The following is a 24,594-nucleotide window of genomic DNA, read 5'->3' on the forward strand; positions in this document are numbered from 1 at the left end:
TACGTTAAAAAAATCAAGTTTACCGAGTGTTGATTGTGAAAATTGTGTTTTATTATTGAAGACAATTTATTGAAAGTTTGAAACTCAAAATGTAATAAAAAATATGATTTATATAACTTTAACTAGTAATTCTCTTTAAAATATAACTAAGATAATACCAAAGTTACTTCTACACTAAATGAAAAATATTACTAAAGAAACTATTTATGTAAAAGTAAAACTTCTGGAACTGTATTACAACAGATTAAAGTTAAAAAAAAACATTCAAAAAAAAAAAAACCATAACTACACAATAATTTTCATTACATTTAAATCGTGTGTTTTGAATGTAGTAAAAGTAAAAATATAAAACTTTTTTTTTGCCGTAAAAACAAATTTTACAAAATAAAAGTTTGACTAAATTTCAAAATAACAGTTTATGATTCTTCAACTCAAAAACACCTAACGAAACTTATTTTTTGATAAAAAAGAACTGCACCAAGACAGTCATGACTTTTGATGTATCTTCATAAAAAGTACTTATTATAAAAGAAATATGCATGTACTAAGTCTTCATAAAAACTTTGAAATATATAGTTTACAAAAGACTTTAATGATATTGAAGCTTCTAAGTGTTTAGAGATCCAGTTGATCTGTTTTAAATATATACAATTAGAGATTTAAAATATATAAAGATAAAGTTTTTTAATAGAAATGCTTACGTCAAAAAGGTTGTTCGACTGTATAACGTTTTATATTTTTAATAAAAGAAAAACAACAACATCAAAAACTCTGTATATAGTTTATAAAAACAAACTTTATTTTTTCTAATACAGTTCAAATATCAAATCACATATGTTAAGAAGTAAAATTTAAGTTTATGGAAAAAATAGTCAAATTCTTGAAAGTTTTAAAAAGCAATTTTAATTAGTGTTTTTTATTACACAAAAAAGTATTAAATATTACTCTAATATGTAGCTAAATAAAATTGCATTGTCCAAAAAAGCTTAGGAAACTATATAAACAGTTAAAACTATAAATATGTGTATTGTTTAGTAGTTTTTTCGAATTATACTAGTTTTAAAAGCTAGTATAATTCAGTTAACTTGCAAAAAGTTAAAACCTTTCAGTTAATTATAGAAAGAAAAAAAAAAACTTCCATCAATTTTTAATCATAATATAAATATCTTTACAAATTTTTTTAAAGTTTAGAATATGTATGTTTTCAAACAAGTATTTTATAGAGTTTTTGTATTAACTAAAAAAGATTGCTCATTTAAAGAAGTATTACAATTTTTTTTTTAATCCGAACTAATATAAATAGTACCTATTTTAAGTTAGCACGTTTCACGATAGATTTAATTGTAATATGTGCTTGTTAGCATACTTAAAAATCTTAAATACTATTTAATTTTTAAACTGCTATTCTTGAATTTGAAATCATTAACTGTTTTTAAGTTAAGAGTTTTTTAGAATATTTCTAATAAAAACTATACTTTAAATTTTCACAACTATTAAAAAAAATTCCGATAACTTTTAAATAAAAGTAAATAGTTAATAAGTTAATACTTGTTACATATATGTTCAAAATATAACAATTAAAATAAAGTTTTGCTTTTATTTACCTTTGTTGTTGTTTAGGCGAAAAAGAAGACCGATCGCCGTTCATATCTATAAAAAATTATTATATTTACTACTTCTTAATGATAGCTGATTTGTAAAACACGTGATAATTTATTTCTTCAATAGTGTAAGTCTATAAAAATAAAATCTATCATTGAATGCTAATATGGTTTACATTTTAAAGATTTAATTTGTTTATTTTAGTCTTCGTTTGTTTTAAAACTTGTTGAATGTTTATACTACTAAAAATTTTATAAACAAGCATGTTTTAATTTTATTATTAAATAAAATTTATAGATATTTAAATGTAAATACAGAATTAAAGACAGACTTATAAGAAGTTGCACTGTTTCAATTACTGGATTTAACTTCACAAAGCAAAATTTACTACAAATCAAGTTTGATAATTTTTGTCAAACAACAAACATAAAACAAATAAATAATTATATAAGTAATAAAGCGTAATGTATAAAAACTGATGTTTCGAACTGATGTTAGTTTTTTTTTTGTATTAATTATCATTCAAAAATGATATTAGTTAGTCTAAAAGTGAAATTCATTCTTAAGTTTTTGTTAGTAAACAATAGTTTTTGTTTGTAACTCGTTTGTATAAGTTAGCGGTTGTTTCATTTTAATATTGTAAGTCTTGCTTAAAGTACCTAAAACGATAAGTTATTTATATGTTTAACTTAAATTTTATAAAAGTAGTTTAAAAATATTCTATTTAAAGCCTCACTTAAATTTCAGAGAGTTTAAGCTGACAAGTATACAAAAGTTAATTGAAAATCTTATGACATACATTTTTCGAATCTATTTTGAGATTCTTCAGCTATTTCTGTATTATTTTGGAGAAGAATAGGCTGAACTAGCTCCGTTGTCAGTAGCGAATCTCGGTGCCCACAAAAGTTAGTATCGCTACCATCCACCGCTGATGACTGTTGGTTGAACCCTCCCCTTGCAATATGACAACTGTTGTTGGAAGCTATCGAGTTTCCTTTACATTTAGACAGCCGCTTAAGGTCGTTATGAATGATAGATATTTTTTCAAAAGGTTGCTCAGAGTACGTATTGAGTCTCTATAAAAAAATAAATTTTTAAATTTTGATTATGACGGCACAAAATATATAAAGTTTTAAACATAAAAGGTCGTACTAACAAATTATGAAAAAATGTTTTTCACAAATAATAACAAAACTATAAATAATACCAAAAAACTAAATAGTTTAAAAATACAGTATGAAGTAATAATATTTTTAAATTGAACTTTTAATTCAATAACTTTTATTTTGTAAAACTTTTAACTTAAGGAATTTAGATAGTTACAATTGTGTAAAACATAAAAAAAAATGGTTGTTATAGTTTAAAGTAAATTTTAAACGAACACAAAATTATACTGTTAAACTAATGTTTTTCTGTATATATTTTAATTAGTTTACTTTAAGCTTAAAAGTATTTTTCTAAACATAAATACTCTAACGCTTGCTGAAGTTTACTTTTGTTCTAAAACAATGACAAACTTTAAAAAGTTAATTAAATTTTCTAAAAAAAAATTAAGTCTAAATTTGATTTAGATTGATATAAATTACTAGTTTTGCTAGGAAAATAAAAAATAGTGTAAGGAGGAAAAATCAGTCATAGCAAAGCTAGTATGAGCCTGAGTTTAATTTTTTTTTTCTACATAAAAGCTGTTTTTTAGTGTCATCAACTTTCTATCTAGTTTTAGAACTTAAAGATTTAAACAGTTTTTAGATTCTATCAATTGTTTTTTTTTTTAATATTTTAACACATATGCTTTCAACTTCAGATATATCTAGTTTAAACCAAAACCGTTTTACGTAAGCTTCGAAGTAAAATATACAATTAGACAACAGAATACTAAAATGTTTCATTGATTGTGAGCTTGTTTTTCTATCGTTACGAAAGTTTAAAATTTTGCCTATATATTTTATTTAAATGATTATAAATTTTCTATAATATTATGTTAATCATATTTTACATTTAAAAAGTAAAACACATCATTGATCTTGAAAAAAATGTTTAATAAAACAACTAATACTCATGCACGGTAACTTAAGTCATTATGCTTTGATCTAAGTTATATTGTAAGTTATTTATAAATTTATCAATATTTAAAAGATAAATGTAAATTATATTCGTAAATGTTTTACTACGTATTTTTTAATAATGGTATCTTCATTTTTTTTACTGTGATTTTTTTCACGGTAGTTGTTTGGTATGAAACTCCACAGCAGTTTTTTGTAGTTTTTGCAATATGAAGTAATGTTTTAAGAGTTTTTTATGCATAATTAAGTAGTCATTGGTTTAATTAAATACTCTGCTAGACATACTACTAGAATAAATCACAGAAAGCATCAGCGAAAGTCTAACAGAACTTAAGCCTTGACTTACATATGCCGTGAGACACGCACGAACATAAAGGTTCGATTGTATAACATTCAATATAAGAAAATAATTAATTTTTATGTGCCTAGATTTTTTATCTTGTTATTCATAATTTGTAAATTATTGTTGCACTTTTCTTTATGCTTATTTACCACCCTAATTTTATTTTTTTTTTCTCATTAAACATTTTTCTTTCAATGTTATTTGATTTTGACGAGCATTTTTATGTATTTATTTTAGGTGTTTTAAAATGTTTTCAAAAACATCTTTTTTCAAATAAACTTCCTTTTAATTTTCTTAGGTACGTGATTATAATGACTAATTAAGTTCTAATTATTTTCTCATTAATTGATCTTATTAATAATTGTGTGCTTCATGTTATTTTTATTATTACTTAAAGCTTTGAAGATCATTTTGGTAAAACATCTGAGTAACTATCTTTGAGTAAACTTTTGATAAAATTTTGCTAATAGAAATGTGTCCTAATTTTTACTATCGGTGCACATATTTTATAGAATGCCTTTTGTATTTCAAAATTTTGTTTTAATTAAATGGTTTAAGTACTTTTTAAAATACTTAACCCACCTCCTCACCATTTTTCTTATTGTAATCCATGTATTCGACAAAATCTGTGACAAAGACACAATAAAGTGAGTTCGTAGTCTCGTTTATTATTCTCAGACACCAATATGTATTGTTGTTTGAGTTAGTGCAGTAACACCTTTCATCACCTTGAGAAAAATTGCTAGTTATAGTCAAACTTCTTTTTTTAGTTGTTAAAGTTTTTTTAGTTAACTTTGTTTTCATATTTTAAACTTTTTAGAATGTTTGAAACAACACAAAACTGTGTGTATTTTGAATAAATTTAGCTTCTTTGTAACGTTAACTTAAAAGTTTTGATTACAGTATGTAAGTTTAAAAACTGTATTAAAACTTTGTTACAAAATTTACATATATGTATATACATATGTACCAAAAAATAGGACCCAATAAAAATATTACTTTATCAAGTTATTTAAATACGAATACACCTTATGTGAATAAATCTTTTTATCTAATAATAAATAGTTTATTACAAATTTCAAATAACAAATGTTTAACTTTATGAAATAGAGGTTAATCAAAAGATATATACATATATATACAAGTAAAACAGCTTTTTTTATATTTAAAACTTAGAATTAAACAATGGTTTGAATATTTACTGTAAAAAACAACTGTGACTATTGGTATACAGCTTTTCAAGTCAGTTGGCCAGGCTTAGCTGAAAAAGCTATTTGCGGGCTAAAGTTGATAATAAGAAATAAGTCGCGGGCCAGCTATTTTTTAAAATTCTTAATTCAAAATTAAACTAAAATTATCGTATTGTAGGAGCTTAATTAAAAAAACAAATTTAGAGCATAATATAACATATTTTTCATAGAATTTTTTATTGTGCTCATTTTTTATTGTGTAATAGATGTAGTTTTTAAGCTAAAAAAGTATGTAACGAGTTGGGGTTTCTGCTTGGTGGGCCGAATGTTGCCCATTCCTAATTAAATAATAAACATAAAGTTTTCTTAAACAACCTTGCCACCGTGGAGGCACCTTCCATTTCTCTTTATCAAGTCTAAAGCAAGTCATTCCACTGGTTGAAGTTGAGTTGTTTGTAGTCTCGGCACACTTTCGACTGGCTGTTAGAGGTTTTTTCTTTCTTTTTTGGATTTTAGCATCAGGTAAGCTGTTTCCCGGGCGATAAATGTCTTCAATAGAAGGTTTCACGTTTGGGCTACGATTGTAAGTTGTTCTATTTAGATCTTTGAGTGTTTTAAAATACTTTAAACTGTGAAAAGTTTGTCACGAAATAAGAAGTTAATATTTGCAAATATAGCTTATATTGAAGAATTGTAGCTAAATTTTTAATTCTATACATTATTTTTAAAACTTACTATTTAACCAATATTTTACGTGTTCAGTTTAACACTTGTTTTTATTTTTAGATAAATACTTATATAAACTAAACTCATTATATGGAAATCAATATATACTCTCCTTTTCCGAAAGTGAGGACACTTATTGTTTTTTATAAATAGAAACATAATAACTAGGTAGTTTTATAAAATATAACTGAAAACAAAATAAAAGTAGTTTAAAAACACCTTTTTGAAGGTTTTGGCCTTTTAATTTTGAGATTACACTTGCATGATGGCCGCATTATTTCCATACATTTTCTGAAAACACTACCATCAATTCTGTAAATTTGTGGTTTTTCATTATAGTTGTTTAGTTGAATTTAAATTTTTAAGGTTTTAATATCATTAAACATAAGTTGTGGTAAATTAGCCTATTTTTATGTAACAGACTATTAGTAATTCAAATTCAGAACTACCCATCTACGTTTCAGAACGAGGATATAAAGTATGTGCATGACAAACAGTATTAGTAAAAGTAAAAGAAACAAAAAAAAAGTTTATTGGTAACACTGATAACTTTGTTTTCACAAAACGAAAAGAAGTAAGCTCTAACCGATGAAATAATTGTAAATTAATTGAACTACATATAAACTGTTATTTAAAATTCATAGTTTTTACTAGATCAAGAATTGTGTAATTGAAACTGAAAAGCATTACATTTTATTTTCAAAACTACTATATTTTTGCGATTTAAATAAAGAATAGCTAGTTGTTTCTATTTATGAAAAGAACTTAACCTTTTAGACATACGATGCATTGCGACACTAAGATTTTTTCGGACACCATAAAAAAAGTGTTTATAAGCTTTACGAATTTCACCAACAACTGTAAAGTTTAAGTATAATTTCATTATAGTAATTTTAAGCTATAAGTTTTTTTTTTCAAATTTCGTACTAGTTGTGCAAAGTTTTATTTAAAAATAATTTTAAAATTTTTTTGTTTATTTTTTTCATTACTAAAGTTTAATATAAATAAATATTGTTACCTTACTTTTAGAAACACCAAAGTTTTAGTTTATTTTTAATACTTTTGTTGTACTAAAGTGATGTTTAACACAAAGACTAATGTAAATTAGATTTAAAAAAAAAATCAACTTATCTTTACTCTTTTAGTGTAGTTAACAATTAAAATGTACTAACGTTTATTACACTTAATTTTTTGTTCAAGTTTTGATAAGTGATTGCAAGACAGTTTTGAAAACAGTGCTTTACTTCTGTTTGGTCGATGTTTTTGGATAGTTAGCTTCCTTCTATTTCCTTTTTTGAATCTTTGGCTTTGTCCTTGTTTTCTTAAGCTTCGTTTTTCTTGTTTGAAACCGTATTTTTCCTTAAAAAAAAAACTAAATGGCTACTTAAAAACATTAGATAGTTTTTTTTTTACTTTTCTTCTTATCTATTTACTATAAACTAATATTTTCTTTTGTTCTTATTTGATATTAAAGTATTTGATTCAATAGTCGGTATAAATAGCTAAATTAAAATAAAAATATTTTCAAAAGCAATAAGAAAATATTGTAAAAAAATTCAAATTAAGTTTATAACTAAAAAACATGATGCAAGTAAAAACTAAACTTTCAAGGGTTGTATTGTATTTCTAAAATTAAACTAAACAGTTTTTTTGAAAAAAAAACTAACAGAATGTTTATACTTAGCAATTTATAAAAAAAAAGTTACGCTTTATTATTTTTTTTTTAATAATTTTAGTAGCTTTTTTCTGAATGAACATTTAAGTCTTCAAATTTCTTAATACTTAGAACTACTTTAAAAAATATATTAAATGAATCTTCATATGACTGTTAAAATAAAAAAAACAAAAATACTTTTTTTTCAAGGTATCTTCTTTTGCGTCTTTTTTTACTTCTAGTAATTTTTGTCTTTCCTCGATTTATATGCTTGTTTTTTTGTTTTTTCAAAAATTTACTGAATTCGTTGTTAGCATACTCTTTTGCCATCGACTTAAATCTTAGGAACTTTTTTTCACAGTGATTTTTTAAGTTTTGACTTTCTAAATTAATAAAACTATTTATAAAAACTAAAGTTTTTGGTTAATTAAAATATAGTTAATAGATAAAATAAGCTAGTTTAAAATTGGTAATCTAAAATTCAATGTGATAGTATACTAAGTTAAATTTAGAAAATCAAAAGCAAAATTTACTACTTCGTTTGTTTATTTAGCAAATTAAAAATAAATTATTTTTAATCAAAACTTAAATTTTTAAGTTAAAACATTTTAAAAGTTCTGAAGGTTTATGATAACAAAATTTAACAATTAAAGCTATTTTTATTTTGTTAAATGACTACATAGATATTTAAAAATTTACGAGTATGTAGAATAAAAAATAAAGGCTAATTAAAAGTTTTAAATACTGCAACATCAAAAATAAAAAGAAATTTTGTTATCGACTGTTTATAGTTTTAACAAAACTTTAATTACTAGTAACGTATAGTGCAAAGTGTAGTAAACAGTAATCTGACGTATAGAATATTAAAACAATAAAAATATTACTAGAGTTAAAAATGTTTATTAAGTTATACACTTAAGGCTAGAAGATCGTATAATCAAAAAAATCTAATTAAAAATGACTAAATTACTTTTGACAAGCTTAATTTCATTAAAAACATAGAAAGTAGTATTTTATGCATTTAGAATAAAACAATAAAAATTTTATGGATGTTAATGAAGTTTAATAAACTAAATTTATTTCTTTTTACCTTTTCTCGTCATTTTCATTGTGTAGTTTCCATATTCATTTTCTAAACACTTACACGTCTTTTTCTTTTTTTTTCTGATAAAATTTCTTTAAATATAACCTTTTAGTTTATTCTAAAACTTATTTGTACTTGAGAAACATTTTTTAACTTAAGTATTCTAGACACAAAACACTAAAAGCATACTTGATACTTAAAATAATAACCATATACGGAAAAAAAAATACACTGTTTTAACAAAAATTATAAAAAAGTAATATTTTGTTAATTATGAAACTGGTGCAAAAAAAAGTTTTTCTTCAAGTCAAGTTAAATGTTTAGTTAGTTACGTACTTTTACAAATCTTAATAACTTTTTAATACATAATACTTTTTGTTAAGAAATAAAGTGAACTTTTTTTATAGTGTTAGTAAAAAAATATAAAAAATTAGTTTACAATTTAAAAAAAATAATTACTAAATGTTTTTTTCTTAATTGAAATTTAAAAAAATTTATAAATTTTTAGTTAGACAAAAAAAGTTTAAAAACTAACAATTCATTTCTGCACTTTTTCATCCTGCAAAGTAAAAATGATAAAAGTTTTTAGAACTAGATAAAAAAAGGCTTCGAAACTAATTGAGTTTTTAAAAAGTCATTAAAAAGCTTCAAAATTACTTCCAAATTTTGGTGGTGCTGTTAAAATCACAAAATGATTGCTGGTCAGGTTTACACGGATAATCAAACTTTTCTCGTTGAGTTACGCAAATCTACAAATGATATAAAATGAATCAATTGAGTACTTAACTCATGAGTTCAATTAATTTTCTACACTAGATTTAATTTTTAGAAAAATAAGACACTGCTATTTTTTATAAAAAACTGAAGAAAGTTAAACGATTTCCTTATAAAGTATGATTACTAAAATAAAGTTAATTCTTTCTTAAAATGTTATAGGATAGTCATTGTTAATCGTTTAGTGAAACGTTCGTCTCAGCTGACAATGTTAATGTGCATATCAAAAATAAAATTACTAGTACAGCTTTAAAATTTCTACTTGTTGTAAGCGTTGCTGCTTGCTAGGTTCTGTCGGTTTACATTTCTTGGGGACTTTTCCTTTTTGAATCAAAAAGCGATCCCTCCAAGGCGGATTAACGTTTGTTCGGCTAAAAATAGGATGCTATTTAGTTTCTTTATTTAATGTATTTCAAATGTATTTCTGAAACTCACTCTCGAAGAAGAGGCATAAAATTTCTACCATCCATAAACTCTGGTATTTCTACTCCTGCAACTCCAAGTATTGTGGGTGCAATGTCTACATTTAAGACTATGTCGTTCAAGCTAAAATGAAAAAACTACTTATTTGTAGATCCGAAAGTCTTCATTTTATTTTTAGTAGCTTTTTTAAAATGTACAGTAAATATTGATATATATTTTCAATAAACAACTACTTTGTACAGATCTAGATAAGTATCAAAAAGAAGTAAAACATTTGAGTACTTTAAAAAAAGATTTTTGAAACACAAGTTTTTAAATGAATACATAACAAGACAAGTGCTGATAAAATTTAAATTATATGTTTTATTTATAAAACGTCGTTCATAATCGTTATTTTTATAAAACTTTTTCTTAAACTATAAAAAACAAACTAACGTTTTATTACGGGGAACGTCTGGTCCTCTTATGTAAAACGGAACTCTTGTATCGAAGTCGTAGGGCATACTTTTTCCTTTAGCCAAACCGAACTGTCCAATATGAAAACCGTGGTCAGATGTGTACAAGATATAAGTATTGTCAAGCTCACCAATTTCTTCAAGCATGTCAACAAACTGAATTGCATAATTACAAATATAACTTTGACAAAACAAAACAGGTTTTACAAAAACAAACATAAAGCTTTCAGTTAATTCAGATACTAAAAATGGTTACAATCAAGATTTGTAAAAAACTTTTAAAAAAGTATATTGTAAAATACAACCGGGTGTAAATTGTTTAATGCGTGTTGTTCAGTATTTTTCTCTAGTTCAACTTTTAAAACAGACTGAATATTTTATTAAAATTTATAACAACTTTGCTGACTAAAAATTAGCTAATCAATTTATTTAAACTACTTATGAAGTTTAAGGATTAAAGAGGTCTGAAGAAGAAGCATCAAGTTTTTATTAAACCACAAACTTATTCATATTTAATGTTGTTTGTAAATACTCTTAGTAGATAAAAAACTATTTAATTGTGCAAAATAAAATTAAAATAGACCTACAAAATGTATATAGATTGAAGCAGGTTAGAAAAACTACGCTGAAAATATTAGATAAGTTGTCAATACTGTTAAAGTTATATTTAAAAAATACATTTAAAAGGTAATGTCATTTAACATTAACTTAAAAGTATTTAACTTTCCTTTTGTTAATTGATTTTTTTTTTACTTAAATGAAAACAAGCTGTTTAAACAAAAAATTTGTCCGAAAAAATAAAAACTTCACTTTTAGCTTCTAATTTACTTGATTTGTCTTAGAAAACATTATTGTTGTTATGCTTGTAGTATATTGTACTTTAAAAAAGAACAAATTTTAGTCAACTTTTATAAATTTATTGTATTTATACATCATAAAACTTTTACACACTATGTTAAGTTATTCTATTCATTGTATATATAAAAACACCACCGAAGCCGATTTTAGATTACATCTACCAAATAAATTACGAGATCGAATGATGAGTAATTTTTCTTAATGAAAAACTTACTTCAAAAAAAAAATCCAATCGGTATGTCTATAACAGTACTGTGACGGAGAGTACTACGAATACAACAAGTTTCGGTAATTTTTTAACCATAATATAAACAAATTATTCTTGTTGCTTTGTGATTTTACTTCGAAAATAAAAAACAATAAAAAGACAAGCAAACTTTTTCTAACATATTTAATTTTAAGATTTAATAAGTACAGCTACAAATTATGTACATGAAAAACTGTTTAACAATTAAATTCATTAAAATTTGCTTTTACCTTATTTTTGTTATACCAATCTTGAAAATTAAAACATTATCTAGCTCGTAAGATTAATCAAACTAAATTAAATAGCTTATCTTTACCTTTACATCATATATACTTGTTATTCAATTGATAAACGATAACAAAGGAAATAGAGTATAACTATGATGTCAAAGAAATAGTTACATTTTCAAAAATTACATAATCAGTTGTAAACTTTCAAAGTTATATTTTACTTCTACATGGGAAGTTTCAAAATATACCATTAAAATCTATAAAACTTTATTTTTAAACTTAACTACTAAACGTTTTTTACAATTAAATTTTTACCGACTCTACAAAAAAACAATTAAAAAAAATTGTATCTTACTTATTTATAAATGCATATAAAGCTATTTCTAATTTCTTACTATTTTTAACTTCTTTGAACACAAAACTTCTTCAGTATAAAAACTATGAGTAATTTTTCTTAATGAAAAACTTAGTTCAAAATAAAACCCAATCGGTATGTCTATAACAGCACTGTGACGGAGAGTACTACGAAAACAACAAGTTTCGGTAATTTTTTTAACCATGATATAACTTGGAACTAAATTATCCTTGTTGCTTTGTGATTAAACTTCAAAAAAAAACAACAAAAAGACAAGCAAGTAAAAAGTTGTTGTTCATATTTTCTGTTTTAAGGTTCAAAAAATACATTACTCAATGTTGTATATAAACTTAGAAAAAGCAAAAACAAAAATAATTTAAATAAAAACATTTTTTTCTTTGGTAAACTGTGTATTACAGAAAAAAGACTTATGTGAAAAATATTATCGAAGGTTTACTCTTTATAAAACCTAGACATAGAAAATATTTTAGTTTTATAATAGTATAGGATATAAATCTAAGTATAATTTTCTTTACTAGCACTAACAAAACTTTAATACTACAAAGAAAGAAAATAATTAAGATTCAAAATACTAGAAACACTAGCCTACTATTTAAAGCTAACACGCACTTTTTCAATTTTAGTCGACAAAAATAAATTTTAGAATTATATTTTAGTTTTCAAGTGTTTAGTTTTAAAAGAAGTTTAATAAAATATGGTATGTTTAAGAGCGTTTTGTTTTTTTTCAAGTAAAAAATTGGCATTTAGTACAACTTCCTAAGAAACTTAAGTTTAGCATTTTGTTTTGGGCTTGTTTTTTTAAATACATTTTCAACAGCAACGAGACTATTTCCAATGAAATTTATTTCAAAAAAACAATTTATATTTATTGTTAATTAAAAAGGTTTTACACAACTAAATTTATAATTTAAAAACTAAACTTGCTCTGATGAACTATTTAAATTGTAAACAAACATTAAAGTGACAACCTTGAAGTATAAATTTTCTAGTTTTGCTTATTGTAATATCTGAAAAGAGAATAATTGAAAACTAAAGTAAAAAAAGTAGTATAGATTTTAAATAAATGACTAACCCTCTTGATTAAATTTTAAAATCATACTAGATTCAAGGTTTTAAAACTAAAGTATATTTTTACTTAATTTATAATTCTAGGTTAAAACTTTGTTGCAGATTGACCAATTTAGTTATTGGCTTCTATTACAACAGTAAAAGAAGAAAGATGTTTTCTCTGTCCGTATATAAATCCTAGATTTCTCATTTATAATTTAGATGCGTTTGTTTCAGAAAAGTTATACACAATTTGGCAAAAATTCTTTAAATGAAATTAAGTATGTTTATAATTGTAAAAGAAATAACTTTTACATTAAAATTTGCGAACGTACAGTTTTAATTTGCAGGACAACTTTTCTTGTGTAATATTTAATTTTCTTTATATTTTTAAAAGTGATAATATTGATTTATTTTCAGATTAGCAAGTATTAGAACACTTTTAACTGCTTTCATGAAAACTTATAATTGTAAGAAACTTGAATACACACTAGTTAAATAAAGTCTTTTGTACGTAATTTGTGTTATGGGTTTCATGGCAACTCAAATTCCAACAATCTAAACTCTTAAAAAATCTCTAGAGGACCAAAACTCAAAAAGTAATATGTATTTAAAAAAAAAATGCGTCTCTAGGTCTAACTAATACCTACAAAAACTCTTTTTGTTTTTGGAAAAACATGTTAGTAAAGCAGAATTTTGAAATTACCTAAAAATGTTATATTTTAAACGTTATTTTAGTAACATATTAAAAAATATTCAAAATTTTGTAAAAAAAAAATTAGCAATTAGTTAGACCTATATACGTGTTTTTTTTATTTTGTCAAATACATATTACTTTTTGAGTTGCGGGCCTTCAAAAAATTTCAAAGAATTTGAACTGTCAGAATACAATGGGAGTAGTCGTGCAAGCTGTATTAAGATTAAAATCTACATATATATACCTAGAAGAGTTTTTAAAAGAAACTTGTGTCTTCTATTTAACTTTTAATTAAGAAAAATTAAACATCGTTTTAACAGTTGCTTAAATTATAAACAGTAGATGATTATTATTTTATGACACCATATTTAGTCATTTTCAAGTACAATTTAATCGTTGCGTAAGTGTATGTTTACAGTCATTTAAAACATATTTTAATCCAAAATAAGACTGGAGTGTAAGAGTTATTGAAAACTTTTAAATACTTTATCCTACTAGAGTAATTGAAAATAAAACTGTTTAAGTACCATTTAATTAAAGAGAATGCTTATAATTTAAGCACTTTCATCGACCGTTTTATTGACGTACGCACTACAAACAAACATGTCATACTTTATAATGTTTTTCACAAAAACAAATACAGTATTTTTTCTCAAAATCTTCTTTCTCAAAACTAAAAAGAAAGATAATGTGTTATGTACTGAAAATGTTTAAAGTGTTTGAGTAATAGAAGTTTTTTTCTTTAACTTTTGGAATTGTAACAACTTAATGAAAAAAACACATATGTTAGATCATTCACTAAGGTTAGTATGTTGAAATTTAGAATAAGCAGAATTATCTATAAACTAATACTTAAGTAGTTTTAAAATTATTTATAGATGTTATTCTTAAGTACATACAGCTATAGAATAAGATTTAAAAATAATTAAATCTTATTGACCATCTCAAAATAAAAAAACGCTTAATCTGAATTAGCTTTTTTTTTGACTATTATAAAGCATCTAAAAAATATCAACTTTAAAAACTTTGGAACTTACTACTCTTAATTGATAAGTATTTTAAAGCTTAAAACTTTTTATACATTTGCATTTAAACAAGAAACAGCATCTTAAATATTAAATGTAACCTATTTAAAGCTTATTTACTGAAATGTCAAAGCTACAACTTTTCTAAACATATCAAATCTTAATAAGTTATACGAGAATCGTTTAAATAGCCTGAACAAAATTTTATGTTATATACAATCTTTCATTTTGAAAATGTTTCTGGTAAAAATCACCATTTGAGAAACTTAACTTTCGCCAAAAGATTTTATTCAGTAAAATATATAACCTTGTCAACAGCATCATCCACCGACATTAATGTCTGTAAACGCTTTTGCTGTAGCACTTGGGAAAACTTATGTTGTACAGCGTCCATTGGAAATTTTATGTGCTGTAAAATCCAATGCTTATCTGGGTTTGGTCCGTAATTGTACGTTGGTGTTCTAAAAAAAGTTAGTATTAGAAGTTTACTTGTTAAAGAACTTAAACTTTGTAGGATATACAATTTAAAGAATGAAAAGATACTTTAGAAGATAAAAAGCAAAAATAATATACTCGAACATAAGAAAGAGTATTTATTAAAACCTTACGATACTTTACTAAAGTAATCAAAATTTTACTAAAGGCTACGCTTAGTTAATTGCAGTAATGTTAAGTAATTTCTTTAGTTTTGTAGATTTTAATCTTATTTTTGTTTTGTTTAAAACGCTGCTTTAAAAATTATGTACTTATAGGTTTTTTAATTTAAAGGTTAACATTTTGTTATATTTCTATAGCGCTAAAACTTTTTTATGCGTACTAAAAATTATCAAGTCTTGTAGAATTAAGAATTTTTTTCTAAAGATTATCAGTGATCTATTTTATGAAACAATTTTTTTTTAAACAGTTTAAAATCTAACTTCTATACTGTATTGATTTTTTTTGTTGCTACTTTAAAGATAGCGTTTGTCTTAACTTTTATTTTTAATAAATCTTTTAGTTAAAAAGATACTATTTTTTGAAAAAATAGACTTATTTTTAACGGTATGCTCTAAGTTTCATACCTTTAATTTAAGAATGTTTGAAATATTCTCTTCAGTATATATATTTTTGTTTTACAAGTTTTTATAACTTTAGGTTATAGATTTTCAAAAAAAGTATCTTAGTTTTGTATAGATTTACTTTTCTAACAAACCAGACTAATAACCAATAAAGTTCAATAAGATAATACTGTAACGCATATACTAATAAAACTAAAAAAAAACGCTGCGCAAAACTAATTATATTGATAACTGCCAATGTTATTTTAACATGTAAAACTTTATTTGATGTAATGAAATTGACTAAATCTATATTTTTAGTTCTAGTTGTAAAACCCGGTTTAAAAACTTATTATTATCGTTTGGTATTTCCTTAACATTGAAAACTATAAGTAAGATTTAAAACTAAAGCATTAAATGTTTAAAAAACTTATCGAGTGTTAAAAATAGAACATCGGACTAAAGTAATTAAATCACTCTCATAATTTTTTAGTAGTCGTCTTTGCTAAAAATAAAAAAAATAGTATTGAACATAAAGAAAATAATATTTACCATTATTTTTTTAAAGTTTAATATACATAATTTTGGAAAAATATCAAAACCAGATTGAGTTTGAATATGGTATTTGACATTAAAATCTTTTTAATATGTCTATTAATTATAATTTAAGTTATATAACCTGAAGTCGAAGTTGGTGTAAAATAATAAAAGAATAGCAGGGTTGCCATTGTTATTCCATTTTATTAACTAAAATTACTCGAGCATGACATTTAAGTTAAAAAAAAGTTTATTCATCAATAAAAGTATTTTTTTCCGGCAACCTAATAAGTAATATACATATAACTATGATGAAAATAATTGAATTAAAGCTGAAAAAGTGCGTTTGCTTGAAAACTGTAGAGTTAGTGAAATTGACTAAAAAAAGCAAAATGTAAATTTACTTAAATGAGTTATGCTTAGTTTGGTTGGCCATGATAGTACGTGTTAGTCAGAACAACAAAAAAGAGATTTTGTCTTAAGTATCAAATCGTTCCGCTTCGCTTAACTAAGTTTTTGTTTTGCAGTACAAGAATGAGATAATTTGTATTTAATTTTAATAGCTTAAAGTAGTCTTTAAAAATGATTTTAGATAATAAAAAGTAAAAGATACTTAATTAAAGAATTTTTAATTATTTTTGCCAGATTACTTTTTTCTCTCAAAGTAAAAAGAACAATAAAAAAATGTTTTAAATTAAAACTTTGAACCGTTTTATAAAACATTAATACTGTACAGTTTTAAACAATACTGAATAATATGTCTAACATATGAGACGTGACGTTTTCAAACATGTGTTGATACTGTGGAGCTCCAGCTTCCGGCCCGTGTGGGGCAGGAAAACTTAACACCGATATCACTGGCTCCTCACGGTCGTTCCTCTTTGCTTTTCTAAAGAACTCCATACTTCTATTAAGCACTAAATCAGTGAGGTAGTCCTGTTAAATTAGTCAGATTTTATTTACTGAAGCTTAACAAAATATAAAAAAAGTCTCTGCTTCAAATAGTACCCTTTGATTTGATTTCTTAAGAATGTTTTATTTGTTAAATTATACTTCGTTGATCAATATTTGTTAAATAAGTATAGTATTAAATATTTAAAAGAGTTTTAACTATTTAATTTAAACTTAAAAGACTGTTAAATTTTTGTGTTAATCAACAGTTTTGTTTTCAGGTAATCAAAAAACGTTATTTTCTTTGTTTAATTAATAACAAACTATTCATCTTTAAAAACAGATAAAAGTTTAATAACATGTAAACAAAAACCTCTAATTTCAACTTTTTAAAAACAAAAAATTGATTAAATGAGTCTAGTTATATGCTAAATATTATTTATGAAAAACATATAAAGTAGAAAAACAGTATAATAAAAATTGAAAAAAGAAGAAGTTTACAACTTACATAAAAAAAATTAACTTCGCTTTTATTAATTTAACTTAAAGAAGCTTTGTAAAAGTTTAACAATATGATTCTTATTTTTTAGTAATAACAACTGTAAAAACTTGTAGTAGTTTATTAAAACTTTAATCTAATTGAAAAGTAACTAATAAATCAATAATTATTATAATGGTTCTACATGTTTTATTAGTATTGCTATTATATTGTTTATTGTGCAATGTTGGATACAGACATCAAAACCTGAGCCACTTAAACAGGACACACAATGAGAAAAATAAAAATAAAATAAATACATTTATACTCAACAAAATAAAACATAAACAAAACAATAAACAAAGTTAAAATTATAAAACTCATAGGTAAGTTTAAACTTATTTGCTTGATATAAAAGACGATAACTTATTACATAGAAACACATCTGTTAAAAATTAATAAAAGTTTATTTATTTTAAGTTTTTATATTAAACGAATATAGTCTATATATTTTTAAAAGTTAGATTTATAAACTAAATAAATTAAATGTTGTTGAGAAATATACTTTGCATCAATTAAATTTAATATTAAATTCATACTTCAGAAAGATCAAAAAACTTTATTTTCTAAACCTTATAGAAATGTATGCTTTCTTTTAATAAATTACCTAACAATATTTTTTTTTACCTCAGCGTAATTATCATTGTGGTGTTCTCGTTTTCCTTGATTCCATATAGAATAGTTGTAATATTTTGAGTTCTTCAACAACCCTTGCCACATGTTCCACCCTGGCGGGGTATATTCCCCTTTGTATTCATTTAAGTACTTTCCAAAATACCCTAAAAATGTTTTTAAGCGTCTAATAAAAACTGTCATTACTATTTTGTACACATGCATATATACTTTTTCAAAAGTCTTAAAGCTGAATTGATAAGGTTTTTTTTGTAGTCAAATGTAAGCAGTATATTTGTTTTTTACCTTTGTTAAACTACTTAGTTGTCTTTTAACAAAGTATTTTTGAATAAAGGCTTTTGTTATGTAAAACAAGAGCAAAGTTTATATTATTACTTTTAGTTTTATGCTAGGCTTCCACGTATCTTTTATCAGGCTCTCGATTGATCGATGCTTTTCTATTTACTAAGATTCAATCACTCAACAACTCTAAACAAATTTTAAGCTGTGATAAACGAGCAAAAGTCAATTTAACGTAACATAAACAATACCGAACCATTACCAATGAAGCGTTGAAATGAGATAGAGAACCAAAGCAATCTTTTTTTACGAGTATAGGTATTTCAAACTTAAGTAAAAATAATAAAAAGAGTTGATCTTGAATTCAAATAATGACTAAGATTTGATACATAATACTTAGTTAATGTTCTTAAGGATTTTATATCTTATTACATTTTTGAGGTATTGAATCTACAACAAAACATTTATTTATACTACCACTATATTACAATATTATGCTTTTTTAAATAGAATTTAATTTTTACCTCTAAAAAATTTTAAAAGTTTATAACTAAATAGAATTAAAAGAAATTCTTGATTAGAATAATTTTTTTATGTTTTGCTTGTTTTTATCAGGGTTATATTATTTTCATTATATAATAATATATTTACTTTTCTATAGTTGTTACTTTCTTATAATATAAGATCTCTAATTATTTTAGCCAATTTCAATAAATAATTGAACTGCTTTATACAAAGCTTTATTTTTATTTTTAAATAATTTTTTAAAGAGATTTTTTTTGAACCAGTTTTTTGTATAATTACTATACTGTAATAGTTCTTTATAAAATTAAAGTCGAAAACTTCAACATACATGAAATATTTTTTCTTTTTTTGAACTACAAAATTAACAAATGTCTTATTTTGTAAGACGTTTATCTGTAAAAATTTTAATTTTTTAAATAAAAAATAGTTTATTTTTGTAAAGTACTTTATTAGAATACTTATACCAAATTTTTAGCAACATTATAAACTCAACAACTTGTTTTCATACGCTTTTAGTAAATAAAAGCGCTAGTACGATAAACAATTATTGAATTAATACTTAATCTATTAAAATTTAGATAACAAAAAACTCAAAGTATACAAAAAGCATTTAGACTACACGTAGCTTATTTTACTTCAAATCAATACGAATCATAACATGTTTGTAGTGCTTAAAATAAATCAAAAATAATCTTTAGTTAAACCTGTTTTTTTATTTACACTTTTAAGTATTTTATAAACTTAAAATAAAGGTTTGTTACATTTTGTTTTTGTTTAAACAAACCTGTATTGTAGCCAGATTTTTGTAAGAAAGTGGCAAAAGATCGACTTTCATAGTTATCTTTCCAATCTTGAGAACCGCATAATAGAGTATTAGTGAGCACGTTGTGATTGTGAGCGTATAGTCCTGATTAAAAAGCTTGGTTGCGAGTTTTATAGTTTGTATTTTAATTTCTTTAACAAACTACAAGTTTTAACTTTTTTCTCTTATTTTAGTTGTTTATTAAAAATAATGTATTTAAATATTTTTGGTGGTTGTATAACAATGCGACCTAAAACTTTGAATTTTCTAACACTTCTCACTAAAAGTATATATAATATAGTATAAAACGCAACAGTATTTTGCCACGCAATAAGTTTTAAATAAAGTTACATTATTGAAAAAAGCCACATAGCTACTAATTATATAAATATTTTAGTATGCATTTACCATGTTTTAGCAAAAAAAATATATAACAAAAATTCAGTAAGCAAAATAATTTTTATAGTTTTGGATATAAAAATCGCAATAAAATCTAAGATATATACTAAAAACATCTACTTTGTTTATAAATTAAACTTATATTTGTTAAACTGATATTCTTGACTTTTTGAAATTTTGTTTTTTTTATAAAATTATAATGTAGTAATGAATTTTATATTTATAATGTTTTAGATATAGTAAAAAAGATTTTAAAAAAGTTTTTTTATTTTATTAAAACCACTACAAAAAAATATTCTTTGTTGAAGAGTTTATAAAAAGCAAGTGAATTTATGACTACACAGTTTTTTATATCTACTACTTTCTTAAAAACAAAAATTAATTTACTTCTGTTTGTAAACATCACATGTTTTCTTCAAATTTCAAAACTTGCTTAACTCTCTCTTTTTAAGCAAGTGTTAGTACATGAATAATTTTAAAAATAAAGTAATATTTTTTTATGTATATGATTAGTTCAAAGAAAAACTTTTTTTGTGCCAAAAGGTTCTTAATTTTGATCAAAAATGTTACAAATACAATAATTAAAAAACAAGCTTTAAATACTAAATGACTTTCATTTTGTTCTTATTGTTTAGTTTTTATAAATCATAGCTGTATAGTAGCGGTTCTTAACCTTTTTTTAATGTTTTTTCAGGCAGTTACTAAATTTACTTCCAATATGCAAAATAGTGTTTAGTTTAGAGGAAAAAAAATAAATTTTTCGAACTTTAAGCTTAATAAATATTAAATATTGCAAAATTTAAAGTGTTTATTTGACTTAAAAATAATTACAGTTAAACACTAACTTATAATTTGAAAAGACAATTAATAAACATTACTCTACATAACTTTAATAAAGAAAAGTTAACCCCTTAAATAATGGAATTACCCCAAGGGTTACATTTACCCTAAGTTAAGAACCGCTGCTCTATAGTGCTGTTTTCAAGTTTACAGCTACAACTTAAAACTACACTATTAAACTGGTATAGCCTAAAATAAAAGCTTAAAAACTTTTTTTATTCGAGATTACTTTTCCAATTACAACATTAAGGTAATCAAAAACCAATAAAAAAATTCATAAAGGTAACTCTTATATTTTTCAATTAAACATCGATCTAAATTTGTAGGTAAAAGTCTTATCTCATGTTTATTTTAAGATGTCGTACAGCTGTGGGCTTGTTTACACGCATACATGCTATAAAATCAAAAAAATTAAAAACATTTATACTAAAATAAAATATATTGTAAGGTCCTAAGTATCAAGAATAGTATTGCAATTGAAGCTACTTCGTTTTCATTTAAATCGTAAATTGAATTGTACAAAATTTTTAGCATTTCTTAATAAACAACAAAAAAAGCACACCATGCGATTTTCAAACTTAATATTAAGTTCTTAACATAAAAACTAATTATGCTTAATACAGTGAAATAGACTGATTAAGATGAATTCGCATTAAGTTATTTCTTACTTTTAATTCACATCTTTTCGAAATTACGTTACTCTAATGGATATTTAATGTTTTTAAATCTTTACTCCTTTTTTAAGAAGTTATTGCAACAACTTGTAAAAATTTCTCCCGTTATAAAATTTTGTATTTGTTAAACGAAAATTTTAGATTAAAACTTAAATTTAGTCTGACTCACGTTTTTGTTTTAGGTTCTGTTTTAGCTTCTACTTAAGCGTTATATTTTTATATATAAAATTTTTATAGATATAGACATACTACAAAAAACAGTAGTTTATTAAAACGGTAAATATTATTTCTGAATTATTCTATACTAAACATAAATAAAACATTATAAATAAGTAATGATTTAAAATCTATAAAACTTAAGTTAGATCTTTAACCTAAATATTTTTAAACACTAATGTATGTAAACAGTTTAATACCTTTTCAGAAACATGTTAAAAACCTGTAAGAAAAGAGCTCCGAGAAGGACAGCATATTGGTGAAGTTGTGAAGGAATTACTAAAAGTCGTTCCAGATTGTACAATTTTTTCTTTTGTTTTTGTCATATAGTCCATAGAACCTAAGAAAGTAAATATAATATACAGTATATCAAAACTGTATTAACAATTTTTTAATATAGTAGTTTTAAGAATTCCGTAAATAATAGTTAGTTTTTTTTTTATCTTACTTCTGCAGTTAGTTTTTTCAAAACTAAAGTACTTCACAGCGCTGTTTAGAAAACTATGTTATAAAAGATTTTTTGTTTTGAAATGTCAACAAAGTTATAGCAATTAGTTTTCAGACTTTAAAGCACAATACATTTTATAAGTTTTTTTTCTATAATTTGTATATTAGTAAATAATTTAACTTATTTCAGTAGTACACTCTGATTAAAAAAGTTACAAGTACGAAACAAAAACAAGACTTAGAATGTAATGTCTGTACATAAATGTGAACACTTACTATAACTAGTTTTTTTGCGTAGTCTACTTTTCAAAAAGAAAATTATCGACTTGTGTTTATTATAAAATTTTTAAAGCAGGGTTTCCAAAGCTTATTTTCATAATCACCACTTGGAAGAAAACTAAATGACAATTGTCCCTTTACTAGTTACTACTTATTTGATTTTTACCGGTTTACTAGTTATCTATCTAGTTTAAAGCAAACTCGATTTTTTTTATATTATCTATTAGCACTTTAAAAGAACAAGCTAAACAGTTTTATATTTCTAAAGTTATACTTTAAAACATTATTTCCAAAAGGGGACAATATTGGCCTCATTGGTAAACTCTGTTCTAAGCATTTAAGTTGAAATGTTTTATATTTAAGTTGAGCGAAAGGGAACTTTTTTATTTATTTTAAGCTTAGGATCAAACATAAAATATCAAGATAAAATTAATAAATAGCAAAGCAATAAGTAAAATGTTATATATTAATTCTATCAGTATCAAAAGTTTCTAAAATGTTCCCCCTCCCTTTTTCGTCCCCTTACAAGTTATTTACTGAACTTGTCTGTTTTAAATTTTTGCTAATTCTTTTGAACTGTTAATAGATTATGTAAACTATATTCGAGTTGCTTTAAACTAGAGTAAAATTTATCTAAATAAAAACAGACAACAAGTATATTTTACTTTACTATTTTACAGGCTAACATTATTTTTAAGTTATCAATTTACTAGTTAATAAATTTTTTTTTAAACTTTATCACTTGGTTTTTGAATAGTGCAAAAAAAAAAGAGAATCTTTAGTAAGTAAATAAATTTACTTATTTTGTTTTATTAACATTTGTAAATCTTTTACAAAACTTTTTTTTTGGATTAAATGTGACAAGTCAATATGTTTACAATTTCAAAATAGTATTTATTATTAATTATTTTAAAACAAGATTGACGTAAAGATTGTTAAAAATCACAAAAAAAGTTTTACTTAACAAATTAAGATTCAAAATTTATAGCAATTAAACAACAAATGGGCAACTTTGTTATTCAGCAAGATACACGTTGTACTTAAAAAAATCATGTCAGACCGCGTAATTTAAAAAATTTCTGCATAATTATTAAAAACAATCTTTTATTAGTAAATTTGTAATGAAATAATCTTTTAAGGTATACTAATGCGTACTTAAACTGAATCGAGACCACACTGACACATATCCACACTGACAAATAGCTCCCTTTTTTTCACATGTAACTTTTAAACTATAAAAACGCCGCAGCTTAGAATCGGCCCGTAGGCTGTATGTTATTCATATAGAGTCAGACTTAAAACATAACATGGTAATGAAAAACTTTTATAACATAATGATCACGTTTTCCTGTTTGTACTTTTACAAATTATAAATGTCTTTTACTTGTAAGTAAACACTAACCAAGTTGAACATCCTGATCATCGGTCATAAAAACCACAATGTTCGGTCGTCTCGGCTGTGCTTTAGTCCTTTCTTTTTCCGATGATACAGTAGATACATAAAGAGATGCTATGAATAAAATTGCAAAAAAACTCTGCCCCTAAATTATTAAAGATTGATAAGTGTGCGTATAATATAAAAATTAATTTTTAAAGTGTAATCTTACCAGCTTTTTTGGTTTCTTTAACATTTATTTTGTGTACGTTCGGAGATGCAATATAAAAATTTATACTTGATTTAAAACTAACTATATAATTTACCT

At 23.7% G+C, this 24,594-nt stretch overlaps 1 protein-coding gene across 1 annotated transcript; it reads right to left on the minus strand.

Annotated features, from left to right (window-relative positions):
- Nucleotides 1-207: 207 nt before the first annotated feature.
- Nucleotides 208-24,594, minus strand: LOC145842458 (putative extracellular sulfatase Sulf-1 homolog). Its single transcript, XM_082949911.1, has 22 exons — nucleotides 24,499-24,594; nucleotides 24,294-24,432; nucleotides 22,389-22,505; nucleotides 20,019-20,141; nucleotides 18,425-18,576; nucleotides 17,135-17,304; nucleotides 15,102-15,255; nucleotides 10,295-10,470; nucleotides 9,872-9,982; nucleotides 9,699-9,807; nucleotides 9,320-9,411; nucleotides 9,198-9,221; nucleotides 8,669-8,742; nucleotides 7,777-7,961; nucleotides 7,097-7,283; nucleotides 6,695-6,782; nucleotides 6,144-6,236; nucleotides 5,574-5,773; nucleotides 4,591-4,736; nucleotides 2,402-2,678; nucleotides 1,605-1,650; nucleotides 208-632 (listed from the first exon to the last, which is right to left on the minus strand). The coding sequence occupies exons 1-22, from the start codon at nucleotides 24,520-24,522 to the stop codon at nucleotides 608-610; spliced, it is 2,712 nt and encodes a 903-aa protein (XP_082806037.1). The 5' UTR covers nucleotides 24,523-24,594; the 3' UTR covers nucleotides 208-607.

This window comes from Thalia democratica, chromosome 8 (genome assembly GCF_965202585.1).
Source record: "Thalia democratica chromosome 8, ktThaDemo2.hap1.1, whole genome shotgun sequence".
Taxonomy (NCBI): Eukaryota; Metazoa; Chordata; class Thaliacea; order Salpida; family Salpidae; genus Thalia; species Thalia democratica.

Bases quoted from the DNA above. Each gene is read 5' to 3' on its own strand.
- LOC145842458 (XM_082949911.1), bottom strand. From the start codon at position 24,522: ATGTTAAAGAAACCAAAAAAGCTG. The intron at 22,506-24,293 runs GTTAGTGTTTAC...TTACTTTCTTAG, and splicing joins TGATCAGGATGTTCAACTTG to GTTCTATGGACTATATGACA. The intron at 15,256-17,134 runs GTTAGACATATT...AACTTTTTTTAG, and splicing joins GAAAACGTCACGTCTCATAT to AACACCAACGTACAATTACG.